The following is a 26,687-nucleotide window of genomic DNA, read 5'->3' on the forward strand; positions in this document are numbered from 1 at the left end:
CAAAGCCCCATATACTACCCACCACTGCGACCTGTACGCTCTCGCTGGCTGGCCCTCGCTTCATACTCGTCGCCAAACCCACTGGCTCCAGGTCATCTACAAGACCCCGCTAGGTAAAGATCCCTCTTATCTCAGCTCGCTGGTCACCATAGCAGCACCCACCTGTAGCACGTGCTCCAGCAGGTATATCTCTCTGGTCACCCCCAAAGCCAATTCCTCCTTCAGCCGCCTCTCCTTCCAGTTCTCTGCTGCCAATGACTGGAACGAACTACAAAAATCTCTAAAACTGGAAACACTTATCTCCCTCACTAGCTTTAAGCACCAGCTGTCAGAGCAGCTCACAGATTACTGCACCTGTACATAGCCCATCTATAATTTAGCCCAAACAACTACCTCTTCCCCTACTGTATTTATTTATTTATTTATTTATTTTGCTCCTTTGTACCCCATTATTTCTATTTCTATTTTGCACTTTCTTCCACTGCAAATCTACCATTCCAGTGTTTTACTTGCTATATTGTATTTACTTCGCCAGCATGGCCTTTTTTGCCTTTACCTCCCTTATCACACCTCATTTGCTCACTTTGTATATAGACTTATTTTTCTACTATATTATTGAATGTATGTTTGTTTTACTCCATGTGTAACTCTGTGTTGTTGTATGTGTCAAACTGCTTGCTTTATATTGGCCAGGTCGCAATTGTAAATGAGAACTTGTTCTCAACTTGCCTACCTGGTTAAATAAAGGTGAAATAAAATAAAATAAATGTGTACTCACTTTTGATAATGGTATTTTCCCGCTAAAACAACATTAGCGCTTAAATCCTACTGCCGTGTGCACATTGTGCTGCGCTTATAATGTGAAGAAATAGCCTAATATTTGGGGCGGCAGCGTAGCCTAGTGGTTAGAGCATTGGACTAGTAACCGAAAGGTTGCAAGATCAAATCCCCTAGCTGACTAGGTACAAATCTGTCGTTCTGCCCCTGAACAAGGCAGTTAACTCACTGTTCCTAGGCCGTCATTGAAAATAAGAATGTAGTTCTTAACTGACTTGCCTAGTAAAATAAAGGTAAAAAAATGTAATAGTTTATCAACATTCAAAGCTAAACATTTGTAAAAAAAAAAATGTTTTGTATTAATTTGGGATCTATCGCTTCCCACAAAAAACAGAGCTCATGCCTTTCAAGCAACTTTTTTCAAATCATATTAGAGTTGCATCATGCAGCCTTATAATGTACTAAAAATCTAAACATATATCCCAATGTTTGTCCAGGCTATGTTTGGAATATTTATTTCTCTTTTGCACTAGGGGGGGATAGTAGATTGACATAGGCTAGTGCTTTTGCTGTTCGTTAGGCCTACTCATCTTGTTGGCTGACGAAAAGTAAATGTGGACAGTTCTTCCAATATCTTCAACATGCACCTCGGCATTGGATAAAGACGTGCACATTTGCATCCCCGATGTGTCTACCTTCACTTGTAGCCTGTGAGAAAGACCCGATCACGTGATGGAGAGCCTTGTGAGTGAGATGAGAGATGCTTTCGAGCAGGCAGCATTTTGGGAGAAGGGCTGCAAAAGGCATGGATTTTTTTAGGGTGCATTATGGCTACACAAAGGGGATGCCGCCGGAAAATTCGAGGCATTTTCAAGTGCTTCTCAAATTTTGAATGAGAGACTGACGAAGTGTGTACAGGCTGCGCAAAAAAACAGAGCTCATGCCTTTCAAGCAACTTTTTTCAAATCATATTAGAGTTGAATCATGCAGCCTTATAATGTAGTAAAAATCTAAACATATATCCCAACGTTTGTAGAACAACTAAAGTTACATTAATAACTCTAATTAAGCATATAGGAGTACCTATTTCTTTGTTAACCCCTCAACACAGAATAGCCGCATGTGCGCACTCCCTCAAATTGTTAGGAGAAAGTATCCTTTCTATTTTATTCAGCTTTGTTCAATTGTATTCTTCTTACTATAAAATAATATAACATAATGCCACGAAATTCTAAGCAAATCTTGTCAGGAATACCTGGAACAGGATAAAGTAATCCTTCTACCCCCCCCCAAAAAATATATAGATGTACTATTGTAAAGTGGTTGTTCCACTGGATATCATAAGGTGAATGCACCAATTTGTAAGTCGCTCTGGATAAGAGCGTCTGCTAAATGTAAATGTAAATGAAATAGTGTTGCCCACAGCCAATTGGCATAGCCAGTTCAGGACAACTCAGAGTATGCCATTCTGTTCTTCTGAAATATACAACATTTTCTTCATATCATGCTTCTTTAGACCTGTCTAAAATAAATTATGGATTTATTGTGAAGGTGTAGGCTATATTACACAGATTTATTAGACTTTTTAAAATGTATATGTTCCAAAGGTCAGCATCAGTGGCTTATGGTGTGGAAGCCAGAAGATGCTAAATGTGTTTATGTTAATTAACGGCGCACCAGTTTGTTTTAATAAGAACTCCAACGCTGCTGGGTTTTTCACGCTCAACAGTTTCCCATGTGTATCAAGAATGGTCAACCACCCAAAGGACGTCCTGCCAACTTGGCACAACTGTGGGAAGCATTGAAGTCGACATGGGCCATCCCTGTGGAACGCTTTAAACACCCCGATCACTTGAGTGCAAGGCAATATTAGGAAGGTGTTCCTAATGTTTGGTATACTCAGTGTATATATACAGTATATACACTGAGTGTACAAAACATTTGGAACACCCCACCCCCATCAATTCGTCTGAGCAGGGACTCTACAAGTTGTCGAAGGCGTACCACAGGGATGCTGGCCTATGTTGACTCCAACCTGTCTCCTCCCCTTCATCTATACTGATTGAAGTGGATTTAACAAGTGACATCAATAAGGGTGCAGTGAAATGTGTTGCTTTACATGGTCAGCCACAGTAGTGCGGAATGCCTGGATCAAACTAGGGTTTAGTGCCTTGCTTAAGGGCACAGCGGCAGATTTTTTACCTTGTCGGCGTGGGTATTCGAACCAGCAACCTTTCAGTTTACTGGTCCAACACTCTAAACAAAAGGTTACCTGCCGCCCTATTATTGAGGCATTATTGAGGCTGCAGGGAACGCAACAGGACTATATCCAGTTTGCACAACATTTTGAATGTTATCAGGTCATAAAAGTGTTATACTTACAGAGACTACAGTTTTTACATTTGGAGCATGATTCACAGTACAAGTCCTTGTTGAGGTTCGTTGGGTAGAATCCCTCCTTGCAGCCACATACAATGTCACTCTTGGGCTCACAACCTTTCTTCTCCTCTTGAGATACTAGGACACAAAAACAGCGAAGATACTGTCTCAGGCACACTCCCATCGCATAAACATAAACTCCCAAGGGGAAAAATATACACTTTCTTCTTACACGTATGCACGCACGCACGCACGCACACACACACACACACACACACACACACACACACACACACACACACACACACACACACACACACACACACACACACACACACACACACACACACACACACACACACACACACACACGTGTATGAACAATCACTAATACACTGCGGTCCAGAAATGTACACTTGAAAATGAGTGCGTACCTCCTATATCACATTTTTTACAGCGATGACAAGTTGACAGTTCATTTACTATCGCTGTGAATGTCTGGCCGATACATTTTCTGCATTTGGAGGTATTAGTTTCTTTGTGAAAGCCTGAAAGACATGTTGAAATACAGTACAATGTATATGTAGCTTCACCAGAGATGCAGAAACATTGTTTTATAGGCACTGTAATTGAATGGCTAAAATTATCCACTGTTAACATCAAGATTGTAAACATAGTTACAGCAAAATACAATATACTGTAGTTTGGAACTAACGAGCTCCACTTCTGTTCATGCTCAGATTCTAATTGTGTTACTCAGTGTTGCTTACCTGCTGGACATTTGTTGCAGCTACTTTCCGGGTCATTTTTTAGCACCTCCTCTGTGCAACTCTGTGTAGAGTCGAGACAGGCTAGCGTCAAAACCTGGCAGACAAAGGCGAGACAGAGGTTTGTTAATGATGGTGGCACATGTTAGTGGCGCTTACTGTTATACTCATATTCCTTTCCATAAATGTGTATATTTTAAATTACCTTACCAATACTCTGATTTCAACATCAGATATGTTTTTAAAGATCTGATGTCAAATCTCCAAATATGTAGGATACTTTGATCATTGGGAACACCTCATAAGTGGCCAGTCAGAGTGCCTACATTGTAATTGTAACAGTGTAAAAACACTGTCATGGAAATATTGCCTTCCACGTCACTGCCTTGTTAACACTAACGACAACTATTGTCACCAAACATGAAATGCTAAACATTTCAAGCATCATCATATATGAAATAATTGTCTGTCATTATAAAAATAATCTGCTACGATATCACTTTACGTATTGGTTATGATGGCGTTATATCAGCATTATGACAGGCCAATAACAATTCATCAATTCTTCAAAAAAACACATTTTTTCCTAATTAATGTATAGGAATTTTTAACAATAAAACTCTAATATACATTAAACACAAGATTTTTATGATTCCAATAATACTTACCAACACACAGAACCACATTTTGAAAATAATTGAAATGATTAAGTGTAGGCAGTCATTTGCATCTCTCATTTGAAATCAATGAACGTTCTTATCTCAATCATAAAACATAACTTAAGATAAATATTGAAAAGCCTGTGACGTCCAAAAAATACAAAGAGAATCAACACAAAATGTTTGCGGCATTGTAGCTAGCTATCTGCCAATTTCCTAGATAGAATTCAACCAAAAAAACTAAGCTGGCTCTTGATACTCTAAGATGAGTCAGAAGTAGGTCAAAGGAAGTCTATAGTGTCAGCTCTTTCAAGACTTCGGAGAACTGGGGAGGCGACAGGAAGCCCTGTCAGATAAAATGCCTATTTCCATTGGTGGTACAACCATACGTAAGCAAGCAGTTCTACTTAACTTTGTAAAGCTGCCATTTACTGTACATTCGGAAAATACAACAAAAATTATACTTATCCACAATAATCTGCTGTGTGATGACACACTAACTTAATTTGTATGAATGGAATGATCCTTGCCTAGGTAGACTTGTTGCCTAGTTAGGCCAAGTGGGAAACCCAGGTCCGAGACCAGAAAGAGGGAGTTGCACTGTCACGATATGCTACACTGGTGTCAGAGCGGGACGGTGCACGTGAGGCCATCGGAGAAAGATGAAGGGGGATACCTAGTCAGTTGTACAACTGAATACATTCAACTGAAATGTGTCTTCCGCATTTAACCCAACCCCTCTGAATCAGAGATGTGCGGATGGCTGCCTTAATAGACATCCACGTCTTTGGCACCCGGTGAACAGTGGGTTAACTGCCTTGCTCAGGGGCAGAATGACAGGTGTTAACATTTTGGTTACTGGCCCAACGCTATTACGCTAGCTTGTACACATTAGGGCCTTTAAAAATATATATGGTTTACTTTAGTTTATTTAGTAAATATTTTCTTAACTCTATTTCTTGAACTGCATTGTTGGTTATGGACTTGTAAGTAAGCATTGTTGTATTTGGCACATGTGACAAATACAATTTGATTTGATAATAAAGCGTACAATCTCTCCCAACTGGGTTAAACCCTATTTGAGCAATGGTTAGTGAGTGTGCCTACAGGTTAGGAGACCCAGGTTCAAGACCTGCAAGAGGAGTTGCCCTGTCACCGTTTCCTATGTCACTCACTTCTGACACCAGCGTAGCAAACAGTGATAGTGCAACTCCCATTGCTTGGTGTCCCAGCCTGTGTGTCAAGCCAGCCAAGATTCAGGGGTCAATTCTTCACTGATAAACTTGCATATTACAGGGATACTGTGTGCAATACTAGACTAAAGCATTTCATTACTCTAGTATCCCCAGGAAGGCCATCTTCACTGTCCTTGCACTGTATGCTATCCAACATTTTAATGATCAAACAATTCTATAATAAACAATAGTCACTAGGCTATAGTTACTAGTGGAACAGATAGTATGGAAAAAGTCAAGTGGCAGTGTAAACCGTTTTGGCCGTGTGATAAGCTCAAGAAGTCATTAATGTATGTATCAAAAAAATGCTTGACACATACTCAAAATTATGCTCACTTTTTTAGTGCGGTGTAGTTGGCTTTATATTAAAGATTTGGACTCACTAGTCAATACCTCTTCAACGGAACATGTCAAGGTCATATAGGGTCGCTGAACAACGTCAAATTGATTTGAGAGCAATATGTAATGTGTTTGAGAAGCTATATTGACATTTTTCAATAAACTGCGGCTAATGGGCGGAAGTAACTATGACCCCTCTTTAGATAGCCAAATGGTGACACACTGCTCTGAAACGGCCAGTGGAGCGAAAGCTGGAGTCATTCATACAAGTCATATAGGGGGAAAATAATTGAAGTTAAGGAAGTAATTGTCATGTAGATAAAATGAACATGAATAAAAAAATTGACATGGTCAAAAAGCCCCAAAAGTAATTGCAGTGGATTGGAGGGAAGAGGTCCCTCAACCAATAACAGTTGGTTGTATTCATATGCAAGTCATATTGGGTTGAAGCTAAGTTTTATGGAAGTATCTTTCATGTAAAGTCAACAAAAATTCATAAAAAATAGCAAAGTCAAAAAGTAATTGCTGTAGATTGGACAGACGAGGAACCAATAACAGATAGTCATATGGGGTGAAAGCTATTGATGTTTGAAGGAAGTGTTTTTAATTTAAGTGATATGGGGTGGAAGCTATTAAAGTTAAGTAAGTATTTTTGGAATATAATGACATATTTCATTTAAAATAGCCAAAGTCAAAACATACAAAAGTAACTGCTGTAGACTGTACAGACAAGGTCCCTAAACCAATAATAGTTGGTTGTATGGAAGTGATATGGGGTGGAAGCAATTAAAGTTTTAAGCAAGTATTATTTGGCATATAATGAGACATATTTAATTTCATTTGCCAAAGTAAAAAAATACAAAAGTAATTGCAATAGATTGTACAGACAAGGTCCCTAAACCAATAGCAGTTTGTTGTATTCATGAAAGTCATCTGGGGTTGAAGCTATTGAAGTTTTATGCAAGTATTTTATTTTTACATATAATGAGAAATATTTCATTTAAAATAGCCAAAGTAAAAAAATACAAAAGTAATTGCCTAGAAAGGTCCCTGAACACTAATAACAGTTGGCTTTATTCATGAAAATCCTTAGGGGTAGAAGCTACTGAAGTTTTAAGCAAATCTTCTTCTTCTTTTTTTTTTTTACATATTATTCAATTAAATTAATTGAAAAAGTGATAAAATACTAAAGTAATTGCCGTAGAGCAATGTTTCAACTACATTTGAACTCCAAAAACAAAATACCATACCGAATTGCAAAAATAAGGGGTGTAACTTGTTTACTATCGTCAGCTGAATCAAAATGTCATTTATATCAATTTTGCACGCACCGTTTAAGAGGTATTAATGATCAAATTACGAATCTTTAGTATACATGTTAAGTACACGGCACTGTCTCTTTTAATAATGTCGCAAGTGACACAGGCGCGTTTGGACTCCTGGACATGATCGATGTTTGTGCGTTGTTGTTTAGCATTATTGCCACGCTAAAAACTATTGTTTTTGATGGATTGAGATTAAAAATACCCAGCCTTCAGTCAATTTGCAGCAGCTACGGTGTAGCGGCACCCAGAAGTGAACAAAGCGACCCGGAAGCGCTGAACCAATTGGAGGCAGGCAGAAAGAACATCAACATTTTATAAAGCAAGACAAAATCTGCAATCGGGACATCAGGTATGTCTGCAATTCTTTGATGTTATTTGTAAATGTATTTCTGGAAGTCGATGAACTGCAAATGTATGCATTGTGCAGATATGTATGTATTGCCCCTCGGTTCGTCAAAAAGTTGCAATGTTCAACGCATGTTTGTTAATAAGATTGGGATAACGTATTTTAGAATATCTGTCAGCGTGCGGTTGTGACCTTTACGCAACGATGATGTTGATTTATTAAAATATTTAGGTGCAATGCTCGGGCATCTTACCTATTTCCGTGTTATTTTGCAGGGCATGATTGTTGTAGGAAGTGTCCGTTTTTTTAAGAGGTGGAGAGGCCGGGCTATTCTAACCTGCAATTTGTCGTAAACAAACATTCATGTTTTTGACATAAACACACCTTTGTGTTAGGCGGTCTCCTTTTAGGAGCAAAAGAAGATGCTCCTAATATTGGGATCTGCAGAATATGGCGTCTCGCCTTATAAAAATGAGTCAGGCTGCCATTTTTGTTTCTCTTTTGTCTGGATTTTTTTTTAAATAAAACTGTCTGAGTGGTATTGTATGGGATGGTCGCATCGCCAAATTATGTCACTGAATTCCAGAAAGGTCGAAGGGCACACGTGTTGCCAAAAAAGTTGCCAAAATTACCCTACGTAACTCATAGTTTACTGGAAATGAATTTTGGTAAGAAATAATGAATACAACGATGACATTTAACCTATTCTGATTTCTGACCAAAAATGTGTGCTCAGCCATCTTTAGGCAAATTTAAATAAACATTTAGGAGTGGGATAAAGAATATTGAGAGTAGGCAAATCGAAAATGACTGACAGGTGTGAACAGTGAAAGTTTTCATCTTTGACTGCATTCTTATCATGTCTTGAATGGTAGGCCTTTATTTCACTGTGTAATTTGAACTGAACATAATAGGTTTTTATACAAAAATGCTAGCCATAATTATGAAAATGTATTATTGGGACTTTGTGTGAAATGTGCTGTTCTGTTTATTATCTTAATACCACAATAAAAGTATTATATTAATACTTTATTATTGGCATGTCATATTTTGTAGAAGTATTACTTTTATGTAACAGAAATAATGTCATAACTTTAGTTATCACATAAAATACACACAATAACCAAATTCACACACAGTCACAAAAATACATTTTCATAAGCCAAAAAGTACAATACTACTATTTTGGTCTTGCGTGGTGGACCTGAGTATGCGTCCTATTAACGTTATTGTACTTTTTTCATTCTACTACTGTAACTTTAGAAACAATGTTTCTTAATGTTCAGGTAGGGATCCATGCTTCAGAAAATATGAGGTATTCTCAAAAACAAAGAGTCACCAGAATTAAAAAGTATATGGACAAACTGACACTGTTTTAATCTAAGTAGTTTTAATAACATCTGTCAAAAATGCTTTGTATATTTGTTTTGTAAATGTATAGAATACCGCAGTAAAATGTGTGTTTCTGTCTCAGGATGGCTGAGCCTCGATTCAACAACCCCTACTTCTGGCCTCCGCCTCCTTCCATGCCTGGCCAGGTAAGGACATCTTCCTTTTTTTCTGTTCTTCCATCGAGGCTGATATTATGCATATGCATCTCATTATTTTCTCAGAAGTATTTCAATCTAAGAATGTCCATATAGGTATTAACCCAGCAACAAAAGTAGGACTATAATGGGATCATCTTTAGCTTGATGGTGGATAAACTGGAGCTGTTTTCTGTTGAGCATGACCGGTTAACCCTTTCAGCTGGATAACCTGGTGCTCATCAACAAGATCAAGGAGCAGCTGATGGCTGAGAAGATCCGACCCCTGCACCTGCCCACCAATTCAGCCCCCTCCCAGCAAACCCTGCTGGTGGCCTCCTCCCCCATGGACGGAGGGCAGCACAGCATGCTCATGCCCAAGCCCCAGCAGGGCCAGCATCACCCCCAGGGCTCGGTCCAGCAGCCCGACATCGCCCTGCACGCCCGCACAGCCTCCAGCTCTGTACCAGGTAGGTACTGTAACAGTGTTTGCAGTCTGCTGTCTGCTCACCACATAGGTGCACACTGAAGACTTCACTTGGCTCTGGTGATGCTTGAGACCTGTTCAATGGTGCATCTCAATAGTCTTAAGTGGTTTCCCCTCCGCCTCTGCATTAATTTGAGTACTCATAGATGAAAGTCATATGGTGAATGCCTACCAGTCCAGTTTTAAATAATTCCCTTTCTATTATTGAGCATTGTAAGATTTCAGGATGTATGCTGAGTAGAAATTGGTGCTATTTATAAAGTGATTTTCTCATTTGTCCCTCAGTTAGATCAGTTAATTTTATTGCCTTCAATCTCTGATGCAGAAGTGAATATGGATGACAAGTCAGCAGTGAAGGTTAAAGGACTGTGGGATGAGTGGCACATGCGACAGATCGTTGAGCAGCCCTCTAGAGTCAACCATCGGTCAGGTAATAACCACACCCCCTTTCTCATGGGAAACATATATGTACAATCATCAATGAAAACATTCAACAGCCATGCACTACACGGCAAGGGATCAGACAAGAGCCAAATACATTTCAGTGTAACACAGTCCCTTATTAGTTTGCATAGAAGCTCAGTCTCTCAGCAAGCTAAATCGCTAACTTTTTGCATGGCTTATCATTTGTAAGTCTTCATGTGCCCATACACAGGTCTGGCACCTATGTCCCGGCCGGACAGCCACAGCACTTCAGAGGCCCTCACCCCCACCTCCAGCAGCCAGAACCGACTGGGAGGGACCCCATCGGTCAACATCATCTCTGGGCTGGCCAGCGGCCCTGGCATGGAACAGATGAAGAGCGGAGGCCTGGCCGGACTCCTCGGCCCACCACCCAAGACTCCACGTGGGCGAAAGAAGATCAAAGCGGAGAGCGGAGGGCCTCTGCTGGTGGTGCCTTACCCCATCATGGCCTCTGGCGCCGACCAGGGCTGTATCACCTTCCCTGCCAAAGAGGGCAAAACCTACAGGTATGGTTACTTCAACAACAAAAAGTTTTAGTTTCGCTTAGTTTATTCGTAACAGAACCTTCGCCCGTGACATAAGATTTGACTCAGTCCCATTTCCATGTATCCAGATGCAAAGTGTGTCCGCTCACCTTCATGTCAAAGTCAGAGATGCAGATCCACTCCAAGTCCCACACGGAGGCCAAGCCCCACAAGTGTCCCCACTGCTCCAAGTCCTTTGCCAACGCATCCTACCTGGCCCAGCACCTCCGCATCCACCTGGGAATCAAGCCCTACCACTGCTCCTACTGCGAGAACTCCTTCCGCCAACTCTCGCACCTGCAGCAGCACACCAGGTCAGTTGAGTTCACCTTCATGGAATAGAAAGCGATGGAGAGAAAAAAGTTGTCCACCACAATCCACACCATATGAAAATGTGTCTGTTTCTTCACAATGACATTGACAACATTAACAATATATTTTAAACCGGAGCATTCCATTGATGTATTGCTGGAATGTACAGTAGCTTTCCATCAGCAACACTGACATTGGGTAGTACTGTGAAATGTATGATGCAGTGTATGTATCCATTCTTTTACAACTGTCATAATATATAGTATGTTTACACCATATTCTTTTACATGTTATTTTGTAATTACATTATATTTTCTGCTGTAATTTCTCAATAAACCATAATATTTCAGTTAATTCTCTCTAACATGCATCTATCATCATCCGTATGTGTCTTAGAATCCACACTGGTGACAGACCCTATAAATGCGCGGCCCCTGGATGTGAAAAGGCCTTTACCCAGCTCTCTAACCTCCAGGTCAGTAGTAGCTACATCATAACAGGATTATTTACTAATCTTTTACAGTCCATCTCCCAATCTTGAAAGTCCCGACCCAATTGATAATGTTAAGGCCGAGGCTGCGGATTCGTTGGTAACCACTCCGTCCTGCCCCCCTGGATCCCTTTCCCCCAGAGCTTGAAGATCCAAATCACTTTCTGCACGTGTTTCTATACCTCTACTTGATGCACACATTTTTGTGGTTACCCTCCCTTCAATTTCTCATTGTCAATCGTGAATGATAAATCCTGTTTTACCACTTAAATGTCCATGCAGCATCTGCATACCAACCATTTGATCTCAATCAGTTTCATGGGGATATGCATTTAGATCTTCTTGAGTTATATAGTGTTGTTTGCGAAGTAGCCTACAAGGCTGTTTAGAATAATGTACAGTGAGGGAATTTTAGAACAGATGGTGTTAACAAACTGTGGCATAGCCTAGCTGTGTTTAGTTTCAATCGAAGCGTATATTTTGCATAGTGGCGCACACTGTTGAGTTTGGGCCACATGAAAAAAATGCGACCATTAGCACAATCATCCAAAAAATTGAAATTAGGTGGTGTTTCTTGGCTTACAGTAACATTATACTATGCTATTATATTTGGTTATGTTATTAAGCAATAAGGCACAAGAGGCAGTGCTGTATCATGAATGAAGTCACAGGTAAATGCCGTTGTTCAGCCCGACGCGATACAGCACTGCCTCAAGTACCTTTTTTGCTTTTATAAAACTGTTACCAACATATTAAAGTAGCAATGTGTTACATATTTTAGTTAATTCATCCAATTTCATTCTTCCACCAGAAGATATAGTCCAGACAAAAGTTTGGTTATTTTGGGCATGTTGCTACATGCTACATTCGTTAATAATTGTTTCATATTTGCTATGCCTATGCAGAAGGACTGGTCGTCCGTTCTACACAAAATGGTTGACCTGCAGGCTGGATACATAACGTTCTTGTCACTTGCTAGCTAGCTAGCTAGCTAACTCAGTGAACCTGAAATGACAGTACACAAGCTGCATTTGTCTTTGTTATAGCTTTTTTTCCTATTGGCATTTACTTGGATGTCCATGATAATAACGTTGATGAGTGAATTCGACTTGTTGTCTCGTGTCGCCTGGGCACCATTCATTCTATGTATGGTACTACAGAGATCGAAATTCGAAAGTGAATTTTTTTTTTCCAGAGGTCGGACAGGCAGACAGTGAGGGTTATATTAACCCCCGCGGTACCAAACTAAATGCTAGGCTGGAAGCAAGGGGAAATAATGTATGAGTTGAGATGATTCGGACAGCAGCATGAACATGATATTCTTATGGAGGCATAGTCATACTTTTCAAAAGGGACTGTTAGCAGGCATAGCTGTGTCTGTGACGGCCAATACAGCACAGCAAGGAAACGCTGCTCGTGCAATCAGCATCCAGGATCCAACCAGTTTATAATGATTGATTCAGCTTTGATCTAACTTTATTAAACAAGCACCATTCGTCAGAGTAGCCTGTTCTCATCGTGTAGAGCAGAGACTGCGTAAAGTAGAAAATCACGCACATGTGCAGAATCTCCGGGACCTTTAGCTGTCGGGAAGAGGGGTCCAGAAAAGTTGGGATCCACAACCACTTCGTAATGTTAAAGGTGATACATGTAACAATTCAACCTGAAAGTAGTCCTAAATGGCAATGGTATACTGCCAAATTAAAATAATAAGATTCCATGAGAGATGAATATAGGTATTTTTAAGCCGTATTATTCAAAAACGACAAGGAAAAATGTATAACATTAGACCTAAACTGGATATCATTGCTGAAAATGTCAAGCAACAGTCTACTCAACCATACCATAACAACTTTACTGGAATGCTCTGAATGATAGTTATCCTGCAACGAGTGACTAGGTTGCTCTTACCTCTTCTCTCTCTCTCCCTGCCCCACTCTCTCGCGCTATGTAGTCCCACCAGAGGCAGCACAACAAAGACAAGCCGTACAAATGTCCCAACTGCTACCGTGCCTACTCAGATTCAGCATCATTACAGATCCACCTGTCAGCGCACGCCATCAAAAATGCTAAGGCGTACTGCTGCAACATGTGTGGCCGGGCATACACCTCAGTGAGTATTCTAACCCACTGTTCAGTATTAGGTGTTAGTAGTAGTGTCAGAAAATACAAGGCATTGCTATGGTCCTGGTCAATTATAGTGTCTGTAAACATTTGCTCAAGCCGGACATTATGATAACTAAGCACGATTTAAGCTCACCACATGTAGAAATAATCTACAGAGGTCAAAGAATATGGTGAATATTAACTGAATAATTTTCAGTTGCTTCCTGACTTTTACAAAAACGTGCATGCACGAGTCATAACTGCATTTTGGAACCAGGGTTGCCAACATGCTTTTGTGTCAGGGATACAACCGGTTTTGAGTCGTCCATTTTGTGTCTTTGCAGGAGACCTACCTTATGAAGCACATGTCCAAACACACGGTAGTGGAGCACCTAGTGAGCCACCAGTCCCCCCAGAGGACTGAATCCCCCAGTATCCCAATACGCATCTCTCTCATCTGAGTTCAGCATTACTGTATGTTGTTGTATTCTTTTTCTATGTAAGGCTGACGTTTAGGGGCCCTGCACATAAGTCCATCGACCCAAGGCCTACATATGCATCACATGACACCTGACATTCATTTACAAACCTTTGTTCCATTTTTACACAGATTGGGTTGGTTAAAATTAAAACGAGCATAGCACCTTTGCAAAGGTTTATGTCAATGGGAACAAATGTCGGATCATGTCTCGTGTTGGATACAACTGAGCACTTACGAAGGCTTTATGCAAACAGTCTTATGCATTGGCCCTTACTTAACATTTTAATGTTACAAAATAATTATTCCATTAAATGTTTTTTTTTTTTATATATATATTTTCCGTTATACCTAAACTAAATGGATTCATATTTTCTGGGTGTGTGGCGACATCCAAAGATAATCTTAAAGCGCTCTCAGGCCTTGTGGTTTTGGATCCAAATGTTTTTCTATCTTTTCCGATGGAAATGCAAAAAGATTACTTGAGGCAGCTAAGAGTATTGACTGTGTCTAATCAAAAGTCTGATGTTTTTTGGTTAATATTTTGTTCAAACAAAGTTTACAGAGTCAGACTTCAAAAGCAGCATTTTAGAGAAAAGCAATTGGAACTATGTAGACAATTCGATTGTAAGGTTGTTTCTCTTGGAGGAATGGTGAAACAAAGTGCACCAAAATGTAAAAAAAAGTTATGAATGTTTAGTGTTTCGTCAAGATCAGTTCAATTGTTATGGTTAATGTAATCAAGATCATATGGGTTATATGATCAGACACTAATTAAATCAACTGAACTGTTCAAATCAAGAGAACTTTTCAGCCGTTTTCCTTGTGGCCAGGTATTACATATGTGAGTTGGTGGCTTTGCACCTACGTGAGGCTAGTCAAGATTCATTGGGAAAGCAAGTCAACATTAGCTAGTGCGTCAGCTTTATGGCTTTACTTGGCCCTGCCCTCAATAGGCCTACACAAAGCTATCAAGATGAGCATTACAAATGTTATGAACAGTCATGTCAGCTTTTGTCAAGTAACTTCTGATGGTCATCATAACATAACACAAGCTGTTGTTAGCAAAGGTGATAGAAAAGCAGAGTAATGCTTTCTGTCATGATAGTTCTAAGTCACAACTGCTTATGTTGACAATTTGGTCATGTGGTTAGGTCTATGTTACTAGAGTAACTACATTTCTATTCTGAATATATTTAGAGAAATATATAGCAAACATACATTTATTGGAGGTGAAATATTTTGTATTTTTATTGACTTCTACTTTGTTATACTCTCACTGGTGTCACATTACACTTCACAGTCGTATCACCAAGTCAAGTTAAAGCTATTTCCCAGCCTGGTTACAGAGGCCTGTGCTGCTTTTTTGAAAAAAAGTAAATTACATAGTTTAAACATGACAATGATATTTGAAAGTACACGGTTGGACCAAATAGTTAGCCAATATTAACCCTAATCCAACTACATTCAGGATTGTTTTATCTTGATTTGTGAAACTAATTCTCAACAGGTTTACATTTTAATGTGCAGTCAGTATGAGTTTGTTCAAATCATATAACTTCATATGATGGTAGTGTTACTGCAAGTGTTTCTTTCATCATGGTATACACACAGTATTGTTGTATTTTTACTGTAATTTTACCTTCTGGTTGCTCTGGATGGTACTAGTAGCCTGTATTCTTCAGGTTACTTAGGACAAGGTGCTAAGGCTAGATGTTTATTTGAGATGGAACTGAGAATATTGTTAAATACATTCATAGTATGTTTAAAAAAAAAATACAATACAAGCCACTGGCCTGGAAATAATAAACATTTATGCCAACAGACTCTGCCACTTCAATTTACTCTCTTCCGAGAAAAAAATTGGTCAATGTACCGTTTCATAACGGTTTTGTACAGGTATGTTTATGTATGAATTTACTGTAATGATTTGTATTTCTGAATATTGATACTTTTTATAAATATTCATGTTTTATATCAGTTATTTACGTATAAGCCTTAACAATTTTATCATTGAACTACCATTTTATTTCCATATTCAGTATTGTGTTCTTCAGTATTTGGTCTTGTAAACTTTTTTTTTTTTCAGATGGAATATCCAAACTGTAATCTGTATATGAATTAACTGTTAACCTATATTCTCTATGAAAAGATAGTGCAGATTTATTACACCTTTTCTTGTCTTCCTTTGTGATTTCATATAAAGTTTCTAGACAACTTAATATGCACACACAAGACAGAAGTAAAACTAAGAATATCAATGTTTAAAAATATATATATATCTTTACCTTGTTTAATAAACAGACTGTTATAAACACATAAATTGTACTGCATAACTTTGATGAATAATTTAAAACAATTTGGTATTCTCCATCCAATATTTATCAATAATATGATTGTTTGATATTTTGTTCCAGGATATGCCCTGGGATGTATTCACTAGTAGGAACCAAAAAGAAGCAAACCACTAAAACCGGGAGCGACTAATCTGAATTTGTCCAATAAGAAACCCCTGTTTTTGTTGACAAAACGTTTCCTACTGTTGGGCACTTATGATTACACCCCAGGTGTGCTTAAACTAAACAAAGGAATCAAATACACATGGGAAGATTCAATTACCTTTATTTATGAAAATACAGTTGAAGTCAGAAGTTTACATACACCTTAGCCAAATACATTTAAACTCAGTTTTTCACAATTCCTTACATTTAATCCTGGTAAAAAAATCCCTATCTTAGGTCAGTTAGGATCACCACTTTATTTAAAGAATGAAATGTCAGAATAATAGAAGAGAGAATTATTTATTTCAGATTTAATTTCTTTCATCACATTCCCAGTGGGTCAGAAGTTTACATACACTCAATTAGTATATGGTAGCATTGCCTTAACTTGTCAAACATTTCGGGTAGCCTTCCACAAGCTTCCCACAATAAGTTGGGTGAATTATGGTCCATTCCTCCTGACAGAGCTGGTGTAACTGAGTCAGGTTTGTAGGCCTCCTTGCTCGCACACGCTTTTTCAGTTCTCCCCACACATTTTCTATAGGATTGAGGTTAGGGCTTTGTGATGGCCACTCCAAAACCTTGACTTTGTTGTCCTTAAGCCATTTTGCCACAACTTTGGAAGTATGTTTGGGTTCATTGTCCATTTGGAAGATCATTTTGCGACCAAGCTTTAACTTCCTGACTGATGTCTTGAGATGTTGCTTCAATATATCCACATAATTTTCCTTCTTCATGATGCCCTCTATTTTTGTGAAGTGCACCAGTCCCTTCTGCAGTAAAGCACCCCCACAACATGATGCTGCCACCACCATGCTTCACGGTTGGGATGGTGTTCTTCGGCTTGCAAGCCTCCCCATTTTTCCTCCAAACATAACAATGGTCATTATGGTCAAACAGTTCTATTTTTGTTTCATCAGACCAGAGGACATTTCTCCAAAAGGTACGATCTTTGTCTCCATGTGCAGTTGCAAACCGTAGTCTGGCTTTTTTATGGCGGTTTTGGAGCAGTTGCTTCTTCCTTGCTGAGCGGCCTTTCAGGTTATGTTGATATAGGACTCGTTTTACTGTGGATATAGATACTTTTGTACCCGTTTCCTCCAGCATCTTCACAAGGTCCTTTGCTGCTGTTCTGGCATTGATTTGCACTTTTCGCACCGAGGTACGTTCATCTCTAGGAGACAGAACGTGTCTCCTTCCTGAGCGGTATGACGGCTGAGTGGTCCCGTGGTGTTTATACTTGCGTACTATTGTTTGTACAGATGAACGTGGTACCTTGAGGCGTTTGGAAATTGTTCCCAAGGATGAACCAGACTTGGAGGTGGAGGTCTACAATTTTCTTTCTGAGGTCTTGGCTGATTCCTTTTGATTTTCCCATGATGTCATGCAAAGAGGCACTGAGTTTGAAGGTAGGCCTTGAAATACATCCACAGGTACACCTCCAATTGACTCAAATTATGTCAATTAGCCTATCAGAAGCTTCTAAAGCCATGACATAATTTTCTGGAATTTTCCAAGCTGTTTCAAGGCACAGTCAACTTAGTGTATGTAAACTTCTGACCCACTGGAATTGTGATACAGTGAATTATAAGTGAAATAATCTGTCTGTAAACAATTGTTGAAAAAAGTGGATGTCCTAACCGACTTGCCAAATCTATAGTTTGTTAACAAGAAATTTGTGGGAGTGGTTGAAAAACCTAACCTACCTAAGTGTATGTAAACTTCCGACTTCAACTGTACATGTTTTTCTTATCTGTACGTCAATACCTAAAGAAATCACAGGTTATTTCACTCAACTTTTCAAAAAAAATTGCACGTCTCAGATTAATATGATTGTACATAGTAAGCATTATGTAATCCCTTTGTGGTTAAAAGGATTCTAAAAAGAGTCTATCACCCAATTTCTTTAAATCTGTAGCGAAAAAATTGTTATCAAAAGCTGTCTATACTCTGAAAATGGTATTTTCTAAGCCTATAAAGCAGTCACTATCCTCTACAAGATATTGTCACTCCCACAAAAGTGGCATAAAACAATAAGCAGTTCTCTATTTTTAATGGTACCGTACCTAAACAATCCTGACCTTTTAAATTCTTCGGGCTAGGGGGCAGTATTCGGAAGTTTGGATGAATGAGGTGCCCAATGTAAACTGCCTGTTACTCAGGCCCAGAAGCTAGGATATGCATATAATTGGTAGTATTGGATAGAAAACACTCTAATGTTTCCAAAACTGTTAAAAATAATGTCTGTGAATATAACAGAACTGATATGGCAGGCGAAAACCAGAGGAGAATCCATCCATTTTGTTGTTGTTGAGCTCACCACTCATTGAAATGGCTGTCTATGAGAATATCAATGGAATTCCTCCCAGATTGCAGTTCCTAGGGCTTCCAGTAGATGTCAACAGTCTTTAGAAAGAGTTTCGGGCTTGTTTTTTGAAAAATTAGCTAGAATTTGTAGTTTTTCTAGGTGGCTCCCATTTTGGCTGTAGTATTGTGGCGTGTGTGGATGAGAGCACGCACTTCATTATTTATCTCCGGTAATGAACATATTATTTTTTTGTCTTAAATTTTATCATGAATTTACATATTAGGGTACCTGAGGATTGATTAGAAACATTGTTTGACTTGTTTGGACAAAGTTAATTGGTAACTTTTGAGATTCATTTGTATGCATTTTGAATGAGGGAAACCGGTGGATTACCGAATCAAGTGCGCCAAATAAACTTACTTTTTTGGGATATAAAGAAGGACTTTATCGAACAAAAGGACCATTCGTTATGTAGCTGTGACCCTTGGTATTGCAAACAGAGGAAGATCTTCAAGGTAAGTGATTTATTTTATCGCTATTTCTGACTTTCGTGACACCTCTGCTTGTTTGGAATATGTTTAATGCTTTTGTATGCTGGGCGCTGTCCTCAGATAATCGCATGGTATGCTTTCGACGTAAAGCCTTTTTGAAATCTGACAAAGCGGCTGGATTAACAAGAATTTAAGCTTTTAAACGATGTAAGACACTTGTATTTTCATGAATGTTTAATATTACGAATTCTGAATTTTGCACTCTGCAATTTCACCGGATGTTGGCCAGGTGGGAAGCTAGCCTACCCCAAAGAGGTTTCGTGCAAGCAAGTGGTTCCCATTCAAAGCAAAACCAACTTTTGTAAAGCTTACCATTACAAAAAGAGATGCACAGTACTGCATTGCCCACCATATAAAACATTGTTTTAGTATAGAACATAATATGACGACAGTTATAGTATATCCTACACCAGAGTACAAGCTTGAGAATCCAGATTTTTGTGGTTTCTGTGATAATTGAAGGACTGCTAATAACGCCCATTTGAAAGTCAGCATTCTGCTCCTTCTCATTTAGCCTTCTACACACATACACATATTAGGAAGACCTTCCTAATATTGAGTTGCACCCCCCCTTTTGCCCTCAGAACAGCCTCAATTTGTCGGGGCATGGACTCTACAAGGTGTTGAAAACGCCTTTAGAAAATCTACATTTAAAAAAAGTCTAATCTATTTAATAAACACCATCACAATAAATCCATTATATATTTTAGGCACGTCTAAAGAAACATCATGATATGAAGAACATTTATTTCAGAAGAACAGAATACCAGTTGGCCTACTGTACATTATCTGTGCCATGCTGTAGGCTTACTCATTTAGCAGACAAGATAAGCTTATAAGTCCTGTGCCATTATTTTATTTATTATTATTTTATAGTTTTTCCCATTATGGAGCAAATGTGCATGCATGTGTAGTGGCTATGTTGAGCATAAAAGTGACACAATAGATTTAGTGTTATTTAGCAACTTTAGTTGTGAATGATACAAACCTTAGAATGTCTTAGAAATCAAAACATATATATGGCTGTATGATGTACAATAGGTTGATTATTTGAGAATGTCGCAAAAAAAATATTGCGCTCTATATCTTGCCTCAGGCTGCACACACTGTTCTCTCATCAAGTGATCATTCACTATACAGTGTATACAAAAGTATAGTGGATTAGGTTATTTCAGCTACACCCATTGGTGACAGGTGTATAACATTGAGAACACAGCCATGCAATTTCCACAGACAAGCATTGGCAGTAAAATGGCCTTACTGAAGAGCTCCGTTTGTGAAATTCTTGCCCTGAGGTCAACTTTTAAGTGCTGTTATTGTGAAGTGGAAACATCTAGGAGCAACAACGGTTTAGCCGCAAAGTGGTAGACCACACAAGCTCACAGAACAGGACCACCGAGTGCTGAAGCGTGTAGCACATAAAAATCGTCTGTCCTAGGGTTGCAACACTCACTACTGAGCTCCAAACTGCCTCTAGAAGCAACGTCAGCACAAGAACTGTTCGTCGGGAGCTTCATGAAATGGGTTTCCATGGTCGAGCAGCCTCACACAAGCCTAAGATCACAATGCGTAATGCCAAGCGTTGGCTGGAATGATGTAAAGCTCGCCGCCATTGGATTCAGGAGCAGTGGAAACGCGTTCTCTGGAGTGATGAATCACACTTTACCATCTGGCAGTCCGACGGACTGGGTATGGCGGATGCCTAACTCTACCTGAATGGTCTGAGGATGTTTTTCATGATTCAGGCTAGGCCCCTTAGTTCCAGTTAACTAACGCTCTTAACACTATAGCATACTGTTACAAGCTTTGGTTTTTCCATTTATGTTTTGAGGTTTGACTTTAGCACGTATAGCTCATTAACACGTAGGACGCACCGATTTGGTATCACCTCGTTAGTCAGTACGTGTTACACCTGTGCTGGTTTCCATCTTGTTAGGGGCCCAGGTACTATTTAAGAGTGGCTAGCCCAGTGCTCCAGTTGTCTTTATAGATGCGGAGGGTTAACACCTTTTAGTTGGTGCTCCCTATTTGATTTTTAGACAGGCAATCCTTTCTGATTTAGTTTTGCTCCACCTTTTTGGTTTGCTTCTTGTCTTTAAGTAGGTGTGGGTTTTTCTATTGTTTGCCTCTTTGTGGGCAAATTTAGTGGGTGCTCATGGTGGGTGTCTTTTAGGTCCCAGATGTTGCTAGTCAACTTTCAGTGGACATCCCCATGAATGTTTTTCAGAACTCCAACCTGTTTCGTTTGTTGTCAGTGACTCTTTGTTAGTTCCCCTTTCTGTTGGAGTGATACTTTTTGGGTTTTCTTGCTGGGAAACGTAACAAAAGGGGGCTTGTCCCTACCATCTTGTTTCCCTTGAGTATGGTAGTCACCCTAGTCACCTACTCTGAAGCTCTGCTGTGCCCAGATATTTGAGTGTTCAAAATACACTTTCGTAGTAGAGTTTCTGTCACTGACATCCACCTTGAGGTGTTATAATTTCTAAGATTGGTAGAATAATTTTGAAAGTTGCATAAACACACCGGCTAATAAAATAAAGCCATGGACTTGAAGTTGGAAACATTTGTGGAAAACCCTACATGGGAGATGCTAGATAAATGTACAAAGGCGAATATGCTCGTCATTGTAAAGCATTATGACATCAAGGTGGCATCTGGCGATCCAAAAGCAGTAGTCAAAGAGTTGATTGGTGCTGCTTTGGTGGGGGAGGAAATCCTTTTGGAGAGGGAGGTTGATAAAATGGGTCCTACGGGTGGTAGAGTAAAAACTGTAGACGTGCAACTAAGGGAGTTAGACCTAAAGGCAAAGTTGGAGCAACAAAAATTTCAGATGGAGCACCAGGAAAGGGAAAGAGAACGTGAGGAGTGGTTGGATCAAAGGGAAAGATCAGAGTGCAGCCAAACAACAAGAACGAGAACGTGCAGCCAGACTAGAACAAGAAGAACGTACACATGTCATTCGATTAAAAGAGATCGAGCTGGACGCGCAACGAAGGGAGATAGATCTGGAAGCACCCCGAATTCAGTCAGGCGATCCTGCACCCTCAACAGAGTTTTTGATCTTGGTCAAAACAGCCGACTTGTACCACCTTTCAACGAAAAGGAGGTGGGTGTATATTTTACTCTGTTTGAGCAGATTGCCACATCCCTGAAATGGCTGCGAGATATTTGGTCACTGCTCCTCCAAGGTGTTCTTGTGGAAAAGGCTCAGAAAGTGTATGCCACTTTACTCTTGACCAGAGTTCTGATTATGACACTGTTAAAGTTGAGATCCTTCGGGCTTCCTGTCTCTGCAGAGTGGAGATGTTGTTAAGCAGCCGGTGAAGATACTGCGAGACACTGGGGCAGCCCAGTCCTTCATTTTGGAGGGTGTTTTGCCTTTGTCTGACACTTCAGCAACTGATTGCAGTGTGTTGGTACAAGGCGTGGAGATGGGTTGCATGGAAGTTCCTTTGTATAATGTGGAACTTCAGTCTGATCTTAAGTCTGGTTCCATTGGAGTGAGGCCTATTCTACCGGTGAAGGGGGTTTCATTCATTTTGGGAAACAATTTGTCTTGGGGGAAAGTTTTGCCAAATCCTGTGGTTTGTAAGGAACCCAGAGTAGAGGAACCTGATGGGTTATCAGAAAAGTACCCTAGAGTGTTCCCAGCGTGTGCCGTTACACATGCTATGTCTAAGAAAGTCGCAGGGCGCAAGTCTAGTGTTGAGGAGGATGTCAACAATCCCACCTTAGTCGATCTGTCCAAGACGTTTATGGCTGATCCTGATTTCGTTAAACCTCCTGAGTTGACCTCTTCTATGAAAACCCCAAAGGTGAGTGAGTTTGTAGGACCGCTGGAGGAAGAGAGGGTCACTACAGTTGACACTTTGAAGTCTAGGAAGCACCTGATTGCGGAATAAAGTAAAGATGTTTCCCTCTCCCCTCCTTTTGCTGAGATACTTCCAGAGGAGTTGGATGAAGTCTGTGTGGGTTACTTTGACAGAGATGGTGTTCTAATGAGGAAATTGCATTCTCCCGCCACTTCTGGGCAAGACGATTGGCCCAGTATATCTAAAATTGTCGTTCCAGTTACACTTCGAAAACAGATTGGTTCATGACAGTAGTATGGCAGGCCATCTTGGGGTCAACAAAATACATGTTTTAAAATGTCAGCCAATTGATTGGTCGAAAGAACAGATGATTTTCGGGTCCACCAAGAATTATTTTTAGTAAGGGACAGCCCTAAATATATCAATCGATATACACCATTGTAAAAAATTAATTTGTCCATTATTTATTTTAGGCAGGTCTAAAGAAACATAATATGAAGAACATGTATTTAAGAAACAACCGAATACGAGTTGGCCTACTGTATGTTATCTGGCAATGCGCAATACCATAGGCTGTACGCTTGTTAATGTACCATTATTTTATATTATATGGTTTCATAGTAAGAAGAATATTATTGAACTGAGTTGAATATGTGGACAACTATAAATACCTAGGTGTCTGGTTAGACTCTAAACTCTCCAGACTCACATTAAGCATCTCCAATCCAAAATTAAATCTAGAATCGGTTTCCTATTTTGCAACAAAGCATCCTTCACTCATGCTGCCAAACATACCCTCGTAAAACTGACTATCCTGACGATCCTTGACTTGACAACACTCTACTCAGCAAATTGGATGCAGTCTATCACAGTGCCATACGTTATGTCATCAACGCCCCATATACTACCCACCACTGCGACCTGTATGCTCTCGTTGGCTGGCCCTCGCTTCATATTCGTCGCCGAACCCACTGGCTCCAGGTCATCTATAAGTCTTTGCTCGGTAAAGCCCCGCCTTATCTCAGCTAACTGATCACCATAGCAGCCGCCACCCGTAGCAAGCGCTCCAGCAGGTATATTTCACTGGTCACCCCCAAAGCCTCCTTTGGCTGCCTTTCCTTCCAGTTCTCTGCTGCCAATGACTGGAACAAATTGCAAAAATCACTGAAGCTGGAGACCCATATCTCCCTCACTTTTAAGCATCAGCTGTCAGAGCAGCTCACAGATCACTGCACCTGTACATAGCCCATCTGTATATAGCCCATCCAACTACCTCATCCCCATACTGTTATTTATTTTTGTTGCTCCTTTGCACCCCAGTATCTCTACTTGCACATTCATCTTCTGCACATCTGTCACTCCAGTGTTTAATTGCTACATTGTAATTATTTCACCACTATGGCCTATTTATTGCCTTACCTCCCTCATCTTACCTCATTTGTACACTCTGTATAAATAGTTTTTTCTCTATTGTGCTATTGACTATCTTTGTTTATTCTGTATGTAACTCTGTGTTGTTGTTTGTGTCGCACTGCTTTTCTTTGTCTTGGCCAGGTCGCAGTTGTAAATGAGAACTTGTTCTCAACTGGCCGACCTGGTTAAATAAAGGTGAAATATATAAAAGATCCCGGTGAGTGGCCAAAATATATGAATGGATCTTTACAGGATATGTTAGTGCAGGTGAGGTCACATCACCATAAGGAGGGGAATGTCCAAAGAGATGAGGGGCAACGAAAGTTTTCGATGGCCCACTACAATAGGAGGATGGCAAACGGGGAGATACTTTCTTCAAAGGAGTGCAAATCTGTGCTGGTAAGGGATGGAACCAGAGACTGGAAGAAACTGTGCCACCTCCTCAGCTCGCATGAGAAGTCGCATGATCACCTAGATAGTTTCCAGAGGTGGAAGGAGCTGGAGATCAGACTGGTCTCCAAGCAAACTATCGACACACAAGCCCAACGGGCTATTGACGAAGAGACTACACTGGCAGTAGGTGCTGCAGAGGCTCATATCCCTGATACGTGTAATGGCCACCCAGAACATGGCATTACGTGGGACCACCGACAGGCTGAACGAGCCAAATAATGGGAACTTTCTGAAGTTTGTGGAAATGCTGGGTATCTTTGATGTAATCATGAAGGAGTACTCAATTATGAGAGATTATTCAATTATCTATCACCTTTGTATTTTTTTGATTTAAATAGACTACATCCTAATCTCGCTCTCCCTCTCTTTCTCTCCCCTCTATCTTGCTCTGTCTCTCTCAGATGATTTGATTTTAGGACCATGGACAGCTACAGAGAGAACATCGCTGACTGCAATGCAGCACCACAGAGGAGGAAAGAATCCACATTAGGCGGAGAGAAAATAAATAAATTCTGAAACTGATGTTGGACAATCAAATTCGATATGTAAATAAACGGAATTCGTTAAGGCTGGGTCATTGACATAAAGCTTATTTTACACTGCTCCAGCGAAATGAGGCCCGCCATGCATTTATGAAAGCACTTCTTTCTAAAGCTCAAGTGATTTTACTCTTTTTTTTTTTTTTTACAGTTCTACGGGTATACAAAAGTATGTTAAATGTGTTATATAAAAGTGTTATTTTTATTCTAACAATTATGCCATGTGTGATAATAGGTGGCATAACAGGTGGCATATTATTAATAAGAAATTCGGTTTCCTACTATAAGCAGTTGGTTGCATAATGACAGCAACATTGTAACTCTCAAATGCAGGGGTTAAAGTAAAATAACAAATACTCCAATTCTGTCGCATGCACTGATTAAATACCTCCGTGTCTGGGAAGGGCTTGGTGTGTTTGGTTAAAACCAGGGCTCAAATTGAGTGAGGGTTAAAGAAAATGTCAAAAGGATATCTATTGTTTGCTTTATATTTAGAAATAAATACATGAAATGTATCCAAATTATATCAAGCATTCTTTAACAATGCTTAACTCGGTGACGCCTTATGGTAAAAACAAGCTGCGAAAGACATGACTCCCACGCATATGGAGATAGATTGATTCCTCTCTATGACATTCTGAAGCTGAGCTGCAGCCTATAATATTTGAGGAGATAAAAAATTGGACTTTGCTATTCTGTCCCTGTTAATTGAGCTTTTCTCTTTCTGAAAAGAGATGTTTGTTTAAACCCAGGCAGCTTCTAGGGAAGCACTACTGTTGTACAACGGACGAGTAGCCAGCAGTTGAAGCTTACATTTTTCTGCTCTGTCTGGGTAGAAAGGTAACTTTTGAAAGTGCCATGCTTAGATTCATAAGGATGTCTAAGATGTAATTAT

The 26,687-nt window shown here is 39.8% G+C and overlaps 2 protein-coding genes across 5 annotated transcripts in view; one reads left to right on the forward strand and one right to left on the reverse strand.

The window, feature by feature from the left end:
- The window catches only part of si:ch211-112c15.8 (tumor necrosis factor receptor superfamily member 1A), a 38,780-nt gene extending 33,676 nt beyond the window's left edge, over positions 1-5,104 (reverse strand). The window contains exons 1-4 of the mRNA XM_029724441.1: positions 4,592-5,104; positions 3,927-4,020; positions 3,591-3,704; positions 3,160-3,294 (exon numbers count right to left, since the gene is read on the reverse strand). Coding sequence (XP_029580301.1) covers positions 3,160-3,294; positions 3,591-3,704; positions 3,927-4,020; positions 4,592-4,660 — 412 coding nt within the window. The 5' untranslated portion in view covers positions 4,661-5,104. The remainder of the gene's footprint in view (positions 1-3,159; positions 3,295-3,590; positions 3,705-3,926; positions 4,021-4,591) is intronic.
- A 2,348-nt stretch (positions 5,105-7,452) lies between these two features.
- znf362b (zinc finger protein 362b) lies at positions 7,453-26,307 on the forward strand. 4 transcript variants are annotated; one of them, XM_029724438.1, is made up of 9 exons: positions 7,453-7,830; positions 9,302-9,365; positions 9,604-9,823; positions 10,166-10,270; positions 10,475-10,811; positions 10,919-11,143; positions 11,538-11,616; positions 13,586-13,744; positions 14,082-16,534. In XM_029724438.1, exons 2-9 carry the CDS (start codon positions 9,303-9,305, stop codon positions 14,196-14,198), a joined length of 1,305 nt encoding a protein of 434 aa, XP_029580298.1. In that variant the 5' UTR covers positions 7,453-7,830; position 9,302; the 3' UTR covers positions 14,199-16,534. The 4 variants fall into 4 exon arrangements, with proteins under 4 accessions (XP_029580298.1, XP_029580300.1, XP_029580296.1 ...); XM_029724436.1 differs by having other exon boundaries at positions 7,459-7,830; positions 9,577-9,823; XM_029724437.1 differs by having other exon boundaries at positions 7,465-7,830; positions 9,577-9,823; positions 10,496-10,811.
- The last annotated feature ends 380 nt before the right edge of the window (positions 26,308-26,687 follow it).

Source organism: Salmo trutta, chromosome 30, assembly GCF_901001165.1.
Source record: "Salmo trutta chromosome 30, fSalTru1.1, whole genome shotgun sequence".
In the NCBI taxonomy this organism is placed as follows: domain Eukaryota; kingdom Metazoa; phylum Chordata; class Actinopteri; order Salmoniformes; family Salmonidae; genus Salmo; species Salmo trutta.

Coding starts and splice junctions, on each gene's coding strand:
- znf362b (XM_029724436.1), top strand. CDS start 9,303: ATGGCTGAGCCTCGATTCAACAACCCCTACTTCTGGCCTCCGCCTCCT. Junction 9,366..9,576: donor CTCCTTCCATGCCTGGCCAG/GTAAGGACATCT, acceptor TAACCCTTTCAG/CTGGATAACCTGGTGCTCAT. Junction 10,271..10,474: donor TAGAGTCAACCATCGGTCAG/GTAATAACCACA, acceptor ATCATTTGTAAG/TCTTCATGTGCCCATACACA.